Here is a 16717-nt window from a genome sequence, read left to right on the forward strand (position 1 = left end):
AGTTATTATTATTAGGGATTATTATTATTATTATTATGTGAGAGTACTGTAGTGTAGTACCGGTACTTTCTTCAAAATCTGTCAACAGCATCAAGGAGTATGGAAGAAGGCCCAACAACCAACAACAATGGGAGGAAAACTGAATTTGCTGTTGGTACATACTCGGAACGCTTAATTCTGTTTATACTCTGTTTGTTTATTTGGATCGTGTTTCTGGTACAAGAACTGGCAGACTATACCAGGCTTATAGCTGCGTCTGCTTTGGCAAAAACCCAGGCGGTTCAGCTAAGCCTGTACTCTTCCTCCTCTATAGGGCTCAGTACACACACACACACACACACACACACACACACACACACACACACACACACACACACACACACACACACACACACACACACACACACACACACACACACACACACACACACACACACACACACACACACACACACACACACACACACACACACACACTTGAGAAATTCCATCTCATCTGTTCCAAATGATTTGCTCCACAAACCTGCAGACCCATTAATCTGTGACCTGAGAGAATCAACGTGGGGAAGACAACTAGAGAACACCTCCCAACAGGCCTCAACCTCCCATTCAAGATGAACCAACGTGGGGAACATAACTAGAGAACACCTCCCAACAGGGCCTCAACCTCCCATTCAAGATGAACCAACGTGGGGAACATAACTAGAGAACACCTCCCAACAGGCCTCAACCTCCCATTCAAGATGAACCAATTGGCTGTACAATACAGTGACTATGATTGTGTTTGCGTGTGGGTTGAGGTGTACTTGTGTATGTCAGACAAGAGGCCTGAATGTAATTCCATCAGTGGTAGATAAAGACACCAGACTGTGGGTTCATGTAGATTGTGGTTTTCCATCAACATCCAATGACATTTAGGAATTTATCTGTTAATTATTGAATAGTGGCCAAAGTCTTCTACACTGATTCTATCCTCTGCTGAGCTGACGGTGAGGGTCTTTGTTTCTGTCACAAAACACAAAGTTTGGGAGAAATCTGTCATTTCCTGTAAAGGCTGAGAAACATTCTTCAACCTTTTACGCTAGCTACACAATGAGCTAGCCAACCACATGAGACATTCAAGCTGCTAGATGTGAAGCTACAAGTGAACAAAAATCATTACTTGTGGTTGGAATTACATTTACATTTCATTGTCCGAACTGAAGAAAAAAAATGTCTGCAAAAATATAATGTGAAGGAGCAGCAATATACAATATATTATTTTAAGAACAACTGCTCTTTCCATGACATAGACTGACCAGGTGAATCTAGGTGAAAGCTATGATCCCTTATTGATGTCACTTGTTAAATTCACTTCAATCAGTGTAGATGATGGGGAGGTTAAAGAAGGACTTTCAAGCATTGAGACAATTGAGACATGGATTGTGTATTATGTGCCTTTCAGATGATGAATGGGCAAGACAACACCTGGTAGTGCCTTTGAACAGGGTATGATAGTAGGTGTGAGGCGCACCGGTTCGTGTCAAGAACTGCAATGCTGCTGGGGTTTTCATGCTCAACAGTTCCCCGGCTATGGAACCCTAAACTGTTAATTTTTTCTCTTGAGGTGCTGTCCTGTTGCACCCTCTACAACCACTGTGATCTCCACCCGGCACAGCCAGAAGAGGACTGGCCACCCCTCATAACCTGGTTTCTTCCTAGGTTTTTCCTAGCCACCGTGCTTCTACACCTGCATTGCTTGCTGTTTGGGGTTTTAGGCTGGGGCTATATAAATAGATTTGATAGAGGACTGAGGGTCCTCCAAATATTGAAAGTGTGTAAATAGTTACCCATGTTACTTTGTAAATGTATATATATATATATTTTGTTTTTCATAACATTTTTTTCACAAAAACATTTTTTGTGGGGGGGTGTGTTAAAATACCATTGTGGTATTTTGTATATAGTTATTCGTTTCTAAATGTATACCTTCACCAATTTGGCCACTTGGGTACATTTGGGCTACTTGTGTGGGACACCTGGGTGACTTCATGATACATGTTATGTAGCACAATCATTTTGGAAGTTATCATTTTGAAACTTTGCACAAGTACTGTTGCTCTCTTAGTATTTTCACTGAAATTGTCCCCATCGTCTTATCTGAATGTTTGTTTTATCTTGTTCATTTTAAAGATGATGATACAAAAATAAATAGAAAAAACATGTTTTTTTTCATAGTTTTATCTAAACCAGATCTATTGTGTGTTATTCTCCTACATTCAATTCACATTTACACAAACTTCAGAGTGTTTTCTTTCAAATGGTACCAAGAATATGCATATCCTTGGGTCTGTGCCTGAGCTACAGGCTGTTAGATTTGGGTATGTCTTCAGGCGGAAATTGCACAAAGTAGGGGGGTAGTTCTAATGTGCAGTGCCATATTCTCAGGGTCTGCACTGCGTCTCAGGTCTCTATGCAGGTTACAATCAGAATAGAATGTCCATATAGCAATCAATACGCCAATACAGTACCTGTAGAACAATATCAGTACTAAGTAAAGCTCCGTTTTTTGGGCTGCTGCTGGTTTATAAACACCAGTAGTGATGGAGGGGTTAGGAGGCTTACCTCTGGAGTTGGTTTCATTTTCTTGCTGAAACAGCGATGATGATGATGAGGAGGGTGAGGATGAGGCCTCCCGCCACCAGCATGTAACACTTCCTCTTCCTAATCTGCCTCTGTGGGTCAGATCAGATTAGATTCAATTAGAAAACTATAGAATCTGCAACATATTCAATACATACAAAAACACATACATTTAATCTCCTTCAGGCACCCATCGTAATACCAGGTGAAATGGCTGAAACACAATTCTGTGTTTTTGGGTTACCTTAGGTTTTTACATCAGAATGTGTTTTCAGAAATAACTTGTCATGAAGACTTGATTTGAGTTTGGTCAAGTGCTTGGTGGTTAAGGATGAGAGAAACCATTAAGAGCCAGTAGTGTCTGATCACAGAACACAGAAAAAACAATATTTTCCTTCACATACTCTCTTTCCTCTTTTTTTTCTTTCTAATATCGCCTGTGGTGTAATTTAAAACTTGACAACTTCCCACATAGAACACAAGCTGTGTCATCCTCTCATGTTCATTACCCTCAATGTATAGTAAAAACAAAATGAATGAAAAAGAAACTCAACTTTGGTAAATAAATAGAAATTAAAAGAACTAGAATGGAGAACAGGGGTTGGAGATATTTCTATATTTCCCTGGTTCCTAGCCTCCTCAGGCGATGGGTGATGTGTCAGAGCAGGGAGGGGAGACCAGAATGTTGTTTTCAAATGCTTTTTCTTTCTCTTTTTTCTTCTCCTTTTCTCCGCTACAAAGGCAGTGAGAGTGGCTGCGTTAGACCAGAGCTGGTCTGGAGTCTTTAAATCCTGACTCGCTTCAAAGCTATTCCTCTTCTGAGACTGGAAACAGGCTTTCCATGTGGAAAGAGAGAGAGAGAGGGGAAAAAAACTGCTGTCGAGTAATTTTCAGTTTAAACGTTCCACTCCACAACAATTTGCATAAGCAGCCCTGCGTCTGTGATAAGAAGATTGGTAATTTTCAAAGGCTCTGTGGGGATTGAGAATTAAAAGCCTTTCCCCGCTATCTCCTCTCTTGCAGCTGGCCACCACAGATTCCCCGGCTTCTCTCTCACATTTCCTTATAAACTGTGCCTTATAAACTTTCTCTCCCATCCTCTCTCCTTCTCCCTGCCTGAACACAGCAGTCGCACAGTGCAGTCTCTCTCTCTCTCTCTCTCTCTCTCTCTCTCTCTCTCTCTCTCTCTCTCTCTCTCTCTCTCTCTCTCTCTCTCTCTCTCTCTCTCTCTCTCTCTCTCTCTCTCTCTCTCTCTCTCTCTCTCTCTCTCTCTCTCTCTCTCTCTCTCTCTCTCTCTCTCTCTCTCTCTCTCTCTCTCTCTATCTCTCGTCCCTATTCCACTGTTATTTAGGCAGAACAGACAAATAAATAAGGTAGAGAGAGGGAAAAATGCTTTACTATAACAAAGGAACTGTTGCAGTATTTTTAAACTTGAATTTTCCAGCCACAGGGCCGTGAGAGAGAGATGGAAGAGGGAGGCACACAGAGAGCAGAGAGAGGGGGGGACTGAGACAGAACTGAGAAAAGAAAGAAATGCTCTTATCACTAATTTCCTAATCCTCAGGAGAGTGTGTCCTGTAGGCCTGTGGTTGATGACCTTGTACACTGCAGTTCCCTGGGAGGAGGAGAGGGGGGGACTAGAGAGGATCTCCTCAGCTCTATTCCGCTCAGTCTGAATGACCAAGAACAGGACAAACCTTAACCTCAAGCATTTGGTTGATTCTTGCATTTCTCCAGATGTCCCCATCTCCCTATCTCCCCCCTCCCCTCCCCCCTCTCTCTGCCACTTGCCCTCCCGAGCCCGTTCCCGCTGGCTCTCACCCCTGATCCTTTCAGTCTCAGTGTTGTCATTGTCATGGCGAGGTTCTAAGAAATCCCCTTTGTCAGCATAAAGGTCTGGTCAAGGATAAGGGTCAACTGGGTTAGAATGAGCTAGAGAGGGGCTGAAAGAGAAATGAGCTTCATACAATATGTGGCACCTTGAATCCACTCAGTTAATCTCAGAGCCAAAGTCAGAGGAGCGGAGTAAGGGCTCTGCTGACGAAAGCTTGATCTCATGGTGACGATACGTTTGGAAACGGTCACAAACGCCAAAATGTTATATATATATACATATATATATATATATATACAATATATACATATTTTTCTAGCTATACTGTAACGTTGTTTCATGTCCCCAAACATGACGGTGTGGCACCAGGTATGTGTACATTTCCCAAGCATATTGCCATCTAAAGGTGTTCATGCATTTCACAACCATGCCAGGGACCGTGTGTACTGCCTCAGGGTATGGAAAAGCATGAGGCTGCTACACTGCATCCTCACAGTCCAAGATGATCCTCACCGCGGTTATTAGCAGCTGCAAGTCATGTCAGACCGTGCCAGCACGCTCCAATCTCATCACCATTCCTCTCATACAGATAGACAATCTCACATTGAGTTTCTGGGAGGGGAAAGCTATTTAGCTTATGTGTGACATTAGAAATGTCGTAATAATACAATAATAATGGCACGCAATGATTACTGACATCATATTTTTCCTCCTTTGTCACATATGGAAGACAAAACTAGCTGCCTCCTTTGTAATGGGATTATGTGAAATGTGTACAATCTAATTCCCAGTCAACCCTGATAATGATATATAAAAGGCAGTGGTGGGCCATCAGGGCCAGCAAGGCCTTCTCTGCTGGCCTAAACATCATCAGAATATATATTTTTTTAAATATATATTTTCCCACAAATATGTATTAAATTATTCCCCAGAGTAAGAGTTTTACTCTTCATTTCATAGCTTTCCTCTTGGTTGCACTGCTTCCAACCCCAGGTTGAGATTTGGAGGGCTGGTCTTTATGTTAGATCTTTTATCCAATCATATTCAGCCATCATGTGTTGCCAGGGGTCTAAAATCTGCCCTCAGGCCTTCAGAATCAACAGTGCGGGCGCTTGTAGCTTAAAGTGAATGGAAATGAAAATCTAGTGTCAACCAATCAGCTTTAGAGTTGGCTATTGTACGCCTGCTGGCTGGCTCCAGTGTTACACAGGAGCCAGCTAGCAGGCGTAGTGCGTGCACGTCTTTTGATTGGATTACCAATATTGAGAGACAGGTCCTATGGGCAGGTCTCTGCAGAACTAGGAAACTGAATTTGATAAACAAATTAATTTGCGTACTACTAAGCTGTTTTTTCAACCCACAATGGCGGAAGTAGGAGAAGATATCGATTTGGCCGAGGATATAATTATAACGCCGTTCTCAAGACAAACTTTTCAAGAAAAGTTAGACATTGTAAGGAGAGGTCGCCCGACGCCGACGCTACAAAGCCTGTCACAGGCGGGAAAGGGGTTCGTTCGCCACTTAGTTACCAGTGCACTACCAGTGCTATCAATGGCTCACAGGCTCCGAGAAGCACTGCAAACTGTACTGCTGGGAATGCCGATTATTTGCAAGTGATCGATTTGGTGCTTGGAGCCATACTGGCTTTGCAAACCTGAGTTGTCTAACCAAGGCAGCAACGAGACACCAAAGTATGGCTGGGCACTTACAAGCAATGGTGCTTTTGAAAACTTTTGGGGACACCGGAGTGGATCTACAGCTCAACGAACAAGCGCGCAGGGCAACGGAGCTGCACAATGAAAAGGTGAAGAAAAATAGGGAAATATTGAAAAGACTCATTGATTGGGTCATGTTTTTGGGTAAACAGGAACTTTTTATTTTATTTTTTGGACTTAAAGATCAAAGTTTGTGGACCAGAAATGGATAGAAGAAGAATATTAATATAACTCTGTTGCACTCGACTATGTTCTTGTCTATTAGTTGAACTGTACTGTATTGTACTCTTCCTCTGCAATTCTCTGAATACAAATGTCAATTTAAAGGTGACGCAACGCCTGGTTATACTGCGTTTCTGTCTAAATGTATAGTGTCTAGAGCCATGGCATCATAATGATGGTAATAAGAGGTGGATTCATTTGGGTGGGACTGTATAGGACTTCACTGAAGGCCCAGGCCCATGGCACCCCACTGATAAAAGGAGTAGCAAACAAACACTCACGGCCAGTCCTGGGACCCTCAGTGGAAGTACAACTGTAACAGGCTCCCTGTCACTTGTCACTGTCTCTGCTGCATCTCCTCTGACTGGACCACAAACCCCTACCTGTCCCTGTCCCCATCCTTGTCCCTGCATCGCCTCTGACTGGACCACAAATCCCTACCTGTCCCTGTCCCCATCCCTGTCCCTGCATCACCTCTGACTGCACCACAAACCTCTCCCTGTCCCTGCATCTCCTCTGACTGGACCACAAATCCCTACCTGTCCCTGTCCCCATCCCTGTCCCTGCATCTCCTCTGACTGGACCACAAACCCCTACCTGTCCCTGTCCCCATCCCTGTCCCTGCATCTCCTCTGACTGGACCACAAACCCCTACCTGTCCCTGTCCCCATCCCTGTCCCTGCATCTCCTCTGACTGGACCACAAACCCCTACCTGTCCCTGTCCCCATCCCTGTCCCTGCATCTCCTCTGACTGGACCACAAACCCCTACCTGTCCCTGTCCCCATCCCTGTCCTGTCACGCCTTGGTCATTTGTATCTTATGTTGTTATTTGGTATTGGGTTTGTATTAATTGGGAGTGTGTATTATTAGGGGTGTGTCTAGTTAGGCTTGGCTGCCTGAGGCGATTCCTAATTGGAGTCAGCTGATTCTAGTTGTCTCGGATTGGGAACCGTATTTAGGTAGCTTGAGTGCGCGTTGTATTTCGTGGGTGATTGTACCTGTCTTTGTGTTAGTCACCAGATAGGCTGTAATTTGTTTCACTTGTTTGTTGTTTTTGTATTTTCTATTATTTCATGTACCGCTTTATCTTTATTAAAGGTCATGAGTAACCTACACGCTGCATTTCGGTCTGCCTCTCTTCTAACAGCAGACGAAGTTCAATACATGTCCCTGCATCTCCTCTGACTGGACCACAAACCCCTACCTGTCCCTGTCCCCATCCCTGTCCCTGCATCGCCTCTGACTGCACCACAAACCCCTCCCTGTCTGTGTCCCTGTCCCCATATCACCTCAGACTGCAACACAAACCCCTACCTGTCCCTGTCCCCATCCCTGTCCCTGCATCTCCTCTGACTGGACCACAAACCCCTACCTGTCCCTGTCCCCATCCCTGTCCCTGCATCTCCTCTGACTGGACCACAAACCCCTACCTGTCCCTGTCCCCATCCCTGTCCCTGCATCTCCTCTGACTGGACCACAAACCCCTACCTGTCCCTGTCCCCATCCCTGTCCCTGCATCTCCTCTGACTGGACCACAAACCCCTACCTGTCCCTGTCCCCATCCCTGTCCCTGCATCGCCTCTGACTGCACCACAAACCCCTACCTGTCCCTGTCCCCATCCCTGTCCCTGCATCTCCTTTGACTGGACCACAAACCCCTACCTGTCCCTGTCCCCATCCCTGTCCCTGCATCTCCTCTGACTGGACCACAAACCCCTACCTGTCCCTGTCCCCATCCCTGTCCCTGCATCGCCTCTGACTGGACCACAAACCCTACCTGTCCCTGTCCCCATCCCTGTCCCTGCATCGCCTCTGACTGGACCACAAACCCCTACCTGTCCCTGTCCCCAACCCTGTCCCTGCATCGTCTCAGACAGCAGAACAAACCTCTCCCTGTCCTCATCCCTGTCCCTGCATCGTCTCAGACAGCAGAACAAACCTCTCTCTGTCCTCATCCCTGTCCCTACATCACCTCAGACAGCACCACAAATCTCTCCCTGTCCCTGTCCCTGTCCCCATCCCTGTCCCTGTCCCTGCATTGCCCCAGACAGCACCACAAATCTCTCCCTGTCCCTGTCCCTGTCCCTGTCCCTGCATCGTCTCAGACAGCAGAACAAACCTCTCTCTGTCCTCATCCCTGTCCCTACATCACCTCAGACAGCACCACAAATCTCTCCCTGTCCCTGTCCCTGTCCCCATCCCTGTCCCTGTCCCTGCATTGCCTCAGACAGCACCACAAACCTCTCCCTGTCCCTGTCCCCATCTCTGTCCCTGTCCCTGCATTGCCTCAGACAGCAGCTCAAACCTCTCCCTGTCCTCATCCCTGTCCCTGCATCGCCTCAGACAGCACCACAAACCTCTTCCTGTCCCTGTCCCTGTCCCCTTCCCTGTCCCTGTCCCTGCATCGCCTCAGACAGCACCACAAACCTCTTCCTGTCCCTGTCGCCATCCCTGTTCCTGTCCCTGCATTGCCTCAGACAGCAGCTCAAACCTCTCCCTGTCCCCATCCCTGTCCCTGCATCGCCTCAGACAGCACCACAAACCTCTTCCTGTCCCTGTCCCTGTCCCCATCCCTGTCCTCATCCCTGTCCCTGCATTGTCTCAGACAGCAGCACAAACCTGTCCCTGTCCCTGTCCCTGCATTGTCTCGGACAGCACCACAAACCTCTCCCTGTCCATGTCCCTGTCCCCATCCCTGTCCTCATCCCTGTCCTTGCATTTTCTCAGACAGCAGCACAAACCTGTCCCTGTCCCTGTCCCTGCATTGCCTCAGACAGCACCACAAACCTCTCCCTGTCCCTGTCCCCATCCCTGTCCCTGTCCCTGCATTGCCTCAGACAGCAGCTCAAACCTCTCCCTGTCCCTGTCCCTGTCCCCATCCCTGTCCTCATACTTGTCCCTGCATTGTCTCAGACTGCAGCACAAACCTGTCCCTGTCCCTGCATCGTCTCGGACAGCACCACAAACCTCTAACTGTCCTTGTCCCTGTCCCCGTCCCTGTCCCTGTCCATGCATCATCTCAGACAGCACCACTACATTTAGCCCAGCTGCACTCTGTTATTCTGTCTGTTTCTCATGTATCTGTGTTTCTCATGCATCTGTGTCTGTGTTTCTCATATATCTGTGTCTATGTTTCTCATGTATCTGTGTCTATGTTTCTCATGTATCTGTGTCTTTGTTTCTCATGTATCTGTGTCTATGTTTCTCATGTATCTGTGTCTGTGTTTCTCATGTATCTGTGTCTGTGTTTCTCATGTATCTGTGTCTATGTTTCTCATGTATCTGTGTCTATGTTTCTCATGTATCTGTGGCTGTGTTTCTCATGTAACTGTGTCTGTGTTTCTCATGTATCTGTATCTGTGTTTCTCATGTATCTGTGGCTGTGTTTCTCATGTATCTGTGTCTGTGTTTCTCATGTATCTGTGGCTGTGTTTCTCATGTAACTGTGTCTGTGTTTTGTCATGTATCTGTGTCTATGAAATTGGCTTATTTTGGAAGACATGTACGTTACATGAATATGTATAGAGCATGTTTCCCTAGTCAGAATCATATAATGGAAAGTTTTAAAGCACCAAGTATAATTTTGTTTCATCTCCAATTCTGAAGTTTTCACGGATGGATAGAGACAGGGAGGATGTTGAATTGTTGTTCAAGTGGAGAACTGACCTTCTGGGTAAATTATTGTTGTTAAAGAACTATATAAAGGACAGAGCTGCTCCACCTTCTTTCCTGCTCTAGACTAAAAGCATCAATAGATAAGTCTGTTGACTGTCTGTCTGCCCAGAGATATTTCCTCTGTGGATGTTTTAGTGTGTGTTGACCTTGTATCAAATCAAATTGTATTGGTCACGTACACATACTGTATTATGTTATCGAGGGTGTAGCGAAATTCTTATGTTCCTAGCTTCAAAAGTGCAGTAATACGTAAGAATACAAAACAATACATGCAAATAAAACAAAAATGTATATATAAATATAGACCTATTAGAACAAGCAATGTCAGAGTGCGGAATATATACACTGAGCGTACAAAACATTAGGAACACCTTCCGGACATTGAGTTGCAACCCAATTTTGCCCTCAGAACAGCCTCAATTCGTTGGGGCATGGACACTACAAGGTGTTCGAAAGCATTCCACAGGGATGCTGGCCCATGTTGTCTCCAATGCTTCCCACAGTTGTGTCAAGTTGGCTGAATGTTCCTTGGATGGTGGACCACTCTTGATACACATGGGAAACTTTTGAGTGTGAAAAACCCAGCAAGCTTTGCAGTTCTTGACACACTCAAACCAGTGCACCTGGCACCTACTACCATACTCCGATCAATGGTACTGAAATTCACCCTCTGAATGGCACACACACACAATCCATGTCTCAATTGTCTCATGGCTTAAAAATCCTTCTTTAACTTGTCTCTTCCCCTTCATCTAAACTGATTGAAGTGGATTTAATAAGTGACATCAATAAGGGATCATACTCACCTGGATTCACCCGGTCAGTCTATGTCAATGTTTTGTACACTCAGTGTATATTACCTGATGGTGTGTATAGGCACTATGGACAGTATATGAATATAAAAGGTGTGTACAGCAGTAGTTATATAGGATGAGCCTTGACTAGAATACAGTATATACATATGAAGTGGGTAAAACAGTATGGAAACATTATTCAAGTGACCAGTGTTCAATGACTATGTACATAGGGCAGCAGTCTCTAAGGTGCAGGGTAGAGTACCGAGTGGTAGCCGGCTGGTGACAGTGACTAATGTTCAGGGCAGGGTACTGGGCGGAGGCCGGGTAGAAGCGTTTTTTCAGTCTCTCGGTCCCAGCATTGATGCACTTGTACTGTCTCTGCCTTCTAGATGGTAGGGGGGAGAACAGGCCGTTGCTTGGGTGGTTGAAGTCCTTGGTGATCTTCAAGGCTTTCTAGGGTCAAAGTGTGCTGTAGATGTACTGGAGGGTAGGCAGTGTGCCACTGGTGATGCGTTGGGCTGACCACACCACCCTCTGGAGAGCCTTGCGGTTGCGGAAGGTGCAGTTGCCGTTTCAGGCGGCGGTACAGCCCGACAGGATGCCCACAATGGTGCATCTGTAGAAGTTTGTGATGGTCCTAGCAGCCAAGAGACATTTCTTCAGCCTCCTGTTTATTCTGTATACCTGGGTATTTAGAAATGGCCACTGGATGGTCTTTCAATACCGCCAAAACTGCTGAAACTATTTATTTGAAGTTTTCAATACATTTTAATATTTGTAACTATTTTGTAAGTAAATTACCTGCAGTCAACTTGTGCAATGCTTTAGGAGATGAAGCAGATGGTGTTCTTATTTCACCTGTCACATTATTTTACATTATGAAGCTTACTTAGTTCCCCAGCACAGTTGAGCCAGTCACGTGTTTGTTTGTAAATAGCACAATAGGAGAAAGCTGTAGTTGGTGAGTCCAGCTGTTTATTGACAGGGGTCACATTTTATATTGAAAGTGAGTGTTTTTTTCTTCAATAGAGTGATCAAGGACGTGCAACTATAGTTTTCCTTCGCAGAAAATGCATTAGCGCAACACATTCGGCATAAAATAGCTTCATATTCATCAGTTGACAACAGAAGTGCAGCGCTATTTGGCTGGCAGCCACACAACTCAATGAGCTTACAATGAAAAAGCAAAAATGATACATGGCCATCATATTTCTAATGTTTAGGCCAATCATAGAAAGAATGAAGCCAGCCACGTTTCCTAATGTTTAGCTTTTTTCGCATAATTTTGCATTTTACTGGAAAAAAATCATTCTCATCTGAAGCACAACATTTGTTTTCGATCTGTGTATAAAAAAACAAAGCAAGATATTTCTTATGCTTTTAATATTTTTTTTACTGCATGAAAAACTGCATTAACACGACCCTAGTTTAGCTTACTATCTAAGTAAGTGTCTGAATTAATAAGGTGACAGAGCATCATATTATGTTAGCTGTCTTCCATGTTTGAGAAGTCAAAGCCATTTGGATTAATTATTTGTACAGCTGGCTGCCACTTCAATCTTTATTTCCTTGTGTTTTTTCTACTCTCTGTTCTTGGCCCATCAGTCTGCTCCTACCCCTCTTCTCCAAGCAGAGCAGGCAGGGCCATTGCCCGAGTCACTTCAGACTCCACACTGGAGAGCCAGTACAGCATGCATCAAAACTTTTTTCATTTGCACAATGTCTCTCGTTCACATTCGCTTGTAAAGGTCCAAACTCCCCAAACATTCAGTAGCTCCTTCCTATATATTTATAACTTTATGATTTGGATTGCCTGTTGATGCAATTAGTTTATTATCGTTTTCACTAGTTAGCATATTTAGCTAGGAGCTTCCATTAAAATTTGCTATTACTTGTGCTAATTTGGTTAGCATTATGCAAACACCCAATGTTTACTATTGATGCTCCCTTGTGTACTAAACAGGTAATGCCATAAATCCCGGGGTGAGAGAATGATGGTATGACGATATGAACATCTGGATTACCACTCAACCCTAGTGTGCCCCTGCCCGTTCAGTGTTTCTCTGTCTTCTATCTGTCAGGCATAAAATAGTCTGCATTTCTCTCTCTCTCGCTCGCTCCCAACCTTCCTTCCTTCCTTCCTTCCTTCCTTCCTTCCTTCCTTCCTTCCTTCCTTCCTTCCTTCCTTCCTTCCTTCCTTCCTTCCTTCCTTCCTTCCTTCCTTCCTTCCTTCCTTCCCTCCCTGTCTCCAGCAATATGATAACATATGGGGGGAGCTCCAATAACAAACCATCTGAATTAGCATGATAGCGGAAATATGTCATATTGGTCACAAGAGGAGATGCATTTCCACAAAGGTGGCTGACGAGTTTCAAACAGAGACTGTGACGTCCTATGATGTAATTATGGTAACCACCAATCAAGTGAGTCATTGCCTTTCAATTAATCATTATGCATATTGGGTTTGCTCATTCGTAAATCATTACAAACACATTCCCCATAATCAACTTAATCTAATGGCCAACTGAGACATTTGAAATTAAATGCAACACTAACAGAAGTGTGTTTGAATGAGTCTATATTAAACCATCATTCAACACATAATAAAACAGCTATGTTTCACTAGTGACATGGAGGCTGTATAATATAATAGTATCGTTACACAGTAATGAACAATCACAGTTCATCTCAGGCTGTTGGACATGGATGGGGCTGAGACAAAACATCAGTGTTGTAACTTGAGGAGTCTTCATGTGAGAGGAGTAATCTGCCTGAGGCTAATGGATTATAGATTCAATTTATTTTCAGTGTAAAGCCTTCTGACATGGTGGGCCATGGACTAAAATGTCATCCCCTTTTAATTGACCATTGGTGCTGTTTGACTGAGTTCATGGAACTGTGCCCTTGACTTTCTGCCATTTGTATGTCTCTCTGTGTGTGTGTGTGTGTGTGTGTGTGTCTCTCTTTTTCACTCTCTGTATCTTTCCCTTCTCCTCTACAGTCTCTTTCCTGCTCTCCTACTCTCTCCTACTCATCTTCTCTCTCTCATTCTCTCTCCCACTCTGTATATCTCCCTCCTCAACAGTCTCACTCTTTCTCTCGTTTCTCTCCTTCATTCTCTTTTCCTCCCTTCCACTCTTTATATTGCCCCCTGCACAGGGTTTCTCTCTTCCTCTAGACTAGAAACAGCCGCGTGGATTGGCAGGAAAGCTAAATTGCTCTACGTGAGCTTGGTCACGGCTCAGCTCTCCTTGAGATAATGAAACGACAATTAATGGGAAAGCTGTGTGCACTCGCTCATTTGCTCACTCACTCTTGCTCACTTGCTCACTTGCTCGCTCACTTGTAGAGCAGCAATAGGAACAGCATGAAACAGAAGAAGAAAAAGAAGCCTATAGGAAGGAGAGCAACTCTCACAAAACTTTGGGGGGGAATGTAATATGATTTCTATATACTTTTGTAATCCAACAGAAAAATATAAATGCCAGCGTAGATCTGTGCCCTGACCCTAAACAACTATGGTGTTGGTTTTTCGGATATGTTACAGTAATATGTGACCTTTTTTCAACAGCAGGGTATTTCTTATGGTGTACATGCGCAATATTCTATTATACTTAAAATAAACTACCCATATAAGAGTAATTGTGTAAATTATTCAGGAATAATAACTGTGTAAGTTATTCAGGAAGAGTAACTGTGTAAGTTATTCAGGTGTTGTTAGATCCATCCAATAAAATAAATGCGTAAAAGCACCTCTCTGAAACAAGCGGATAAATCCCTGACATTGCATGTTGGTCATCTATGTGTGTGGACGGTAGTAGATATGAGAGAGAGGAAAAGTCAAAGAAATGCCATTAGAGAGATAATGATTTAGGAAAAGGGTCGGCTGCTGTTGACAACAAATCACTAAGTAGGACAGTGATATTCATACCATAGATATAAAATAAAGTACAGTAAACTGAAAAAGTATGAAACAGCACATCAGCTCAAATGTGTGTGTGTTTATGCATGTGTGCCTGTGTGTGTATGTGCTTCAATCTGTAGATAGAGGACTCCTGCTATCTCCAGGAGTGATAATTAGACTTTTTGTCTTAATCTGTTGCTGTCTTTTTGAAAGATAGACAGCACTTAAAGGAGATGGCCCTGTCTTCCCAGGAGCCTACTTGGTGTGTGAACTGCTGACTGCTCATAACTTTCACCTGATTGTTGACACATCAACCAGGATTAAGGGGCAGGGCAATTTGTGATTGTTGTTGTTATTTTGTAATCTGCGGCTGTACTGGAGTGGGAGTGGCTTCACCTCTGTTATGCAATTAAATTGGTGTTAGTACTTTTTAGTTTTTTCAGTGGCAGCTCTGTCAGCGGTTTTGTCGCGAAAACAAAGACGGTTCTGCGGAGTTGCTTGATGAAGGAAAGAGAGGAAGTCTCATACTTGAGTATCTTACCTAGTTATTTTCAGATGATCTCATGTTTCTCTATTGTAGCTTTGTCAACTATGTGTGTGTTTTCTATACCTGTTCGCTCCTCTCAGTGTAGGTTTTACAGATGCTGCCCACCCTTTAAGTGTAAACTGTGTGCAGAACCCATGTGGACTTCCTGGTCGCCGGCAGCATTTGGAACTGCCAATCTGCAGCCAAGAACGGCAAGTTCATCTCAGCCTATGCTGGCCCTGACAGAGATATGGATCACCCCAGAGAACACTGCTACTCCAGCTGCTCTCTCTTCATCTAACTATGTGTTCTCTCATAGTCTGAGAGCATCTGGTCATCACGGTGATGTCACAGGGGCTACTCATTCTAGATGGAGATGTTATATTTTCTCCCTCACTCACCTGTCCATGTCCTCATTTTATTTCCATGCTGTCACTGTCACTTGTCCACTCAAGCTTAACATTGTCATCTATCGCCCACCAGGTGCCCTTAGAGAGCCTCAATGAGGTTGACATCATCCTCAATGAGGTTGACATCTTGATAGGTTCATTTCCTGATGGTGGCTCACCACTCAGTGAACTGGGCAACCTCAACCTTCCGACGTCTGTCTTTGATTCATTTCTTTAACTTTTTATGGCTGCAGGGGCAGTATTGAGTAGCTTGGATGAAAAGGTGCCCATTGTAAATGGTCAGCTCCTCAGTCTCAGTTGCTAATATATACATATTATTATTTCTGAACATAACGCGACAAACAAACGGAGGTATTCTGGATATAAAAATCATCTTTATGGAACAAACGGAACATTTGTTGTGTAACTGGGAGTCTCGTGAGTGAAAACATCCGAAGATCATCAAAGGTAAACGATTAATTTGATTGCTTTTCTGATTTTCGTGACCAAGCTTTCTGATGCTAAGTGTACTTAATGTTTTGTAGTGCGATCGATAAACTTAAACAAACGCTTGGATTGCTTTCGCTGAAAAGCATAATTTCAAAATCTGACATGACAGGTGGATTAACAAAAGTCTAAGATGTGTTTTCCTATATTGCACTTGTGATTTCATGAATATAAATATTTGTAGTAATATTTATTGAATGTAGCGCTATGCTATTTAGCAGTGGTTGATGACACTTATCCCGATATCGGGATTTTAGCCATAACAAGTTAAACCTCCTGTTCTTTTGACCTCAGTCTTTCCAGTCCCCCCCACTCACAAGGCATGCAATTCGCTTGACCTCAACTTTACTAGATGCTGTTCGCCTACTGATCTCACTGCAATCCCCCTCCAGGTCTCTAATAACTACTTTGTTTCCTTTTTTGTGTCCCTTTCTTCCAACCCTACCCAGAAGCTTATGTGGTCGCAATCTTCGCTCTCTGTCTCCCTCTACTCCATCGTTCGTCAACTAGCTTTTCCGAGCTAA

The 16717-nt window shown here is 44.1% G+C and overlaps 1 protein-coding gene across 1 annotated transcript in view; it reads right to left on the reverse strand.

Annotated features, from left to right (window-relative positions):
- Positions 1–16717, reverse strand: part of LOC123997784 (t-SNARE domain-containing protein 1-like) — a 140620-nt gene that overhangs the window by 34695 nt on the left and 89208 nt on the right. Inside the window, exon 11 of the mRNA XM_046302336.1 lies at positions 2605–2714. Within this exon, the coding sequence (XP_046158292.1) occupies positions 2619–2714 (96 nt within the window). The 3' untranslated portion in view covers positions 2605–2618. The remainder of the gene's footprint in view (positions 1–2604; positions 2715–16717) is intronic.

Source organism: Oncorhynchus gorbuscha, linkage group LG15 (genome assembly GCF_021184085.1).
Source record: "Oncorhynchus gorbuscha isolate QuinsamMale2020 ecotype Even-year linkage group LG15, OgorEven_v1.0, whole genome shotgun sequence".
Classification (NCBI taxonomy): Eukaryota; Metazoa; Chordata; class Actinopteri; order Salmoniformes; family Salmonidae; genus Oncorhynchus; species Oncorhynchus gorbuscha.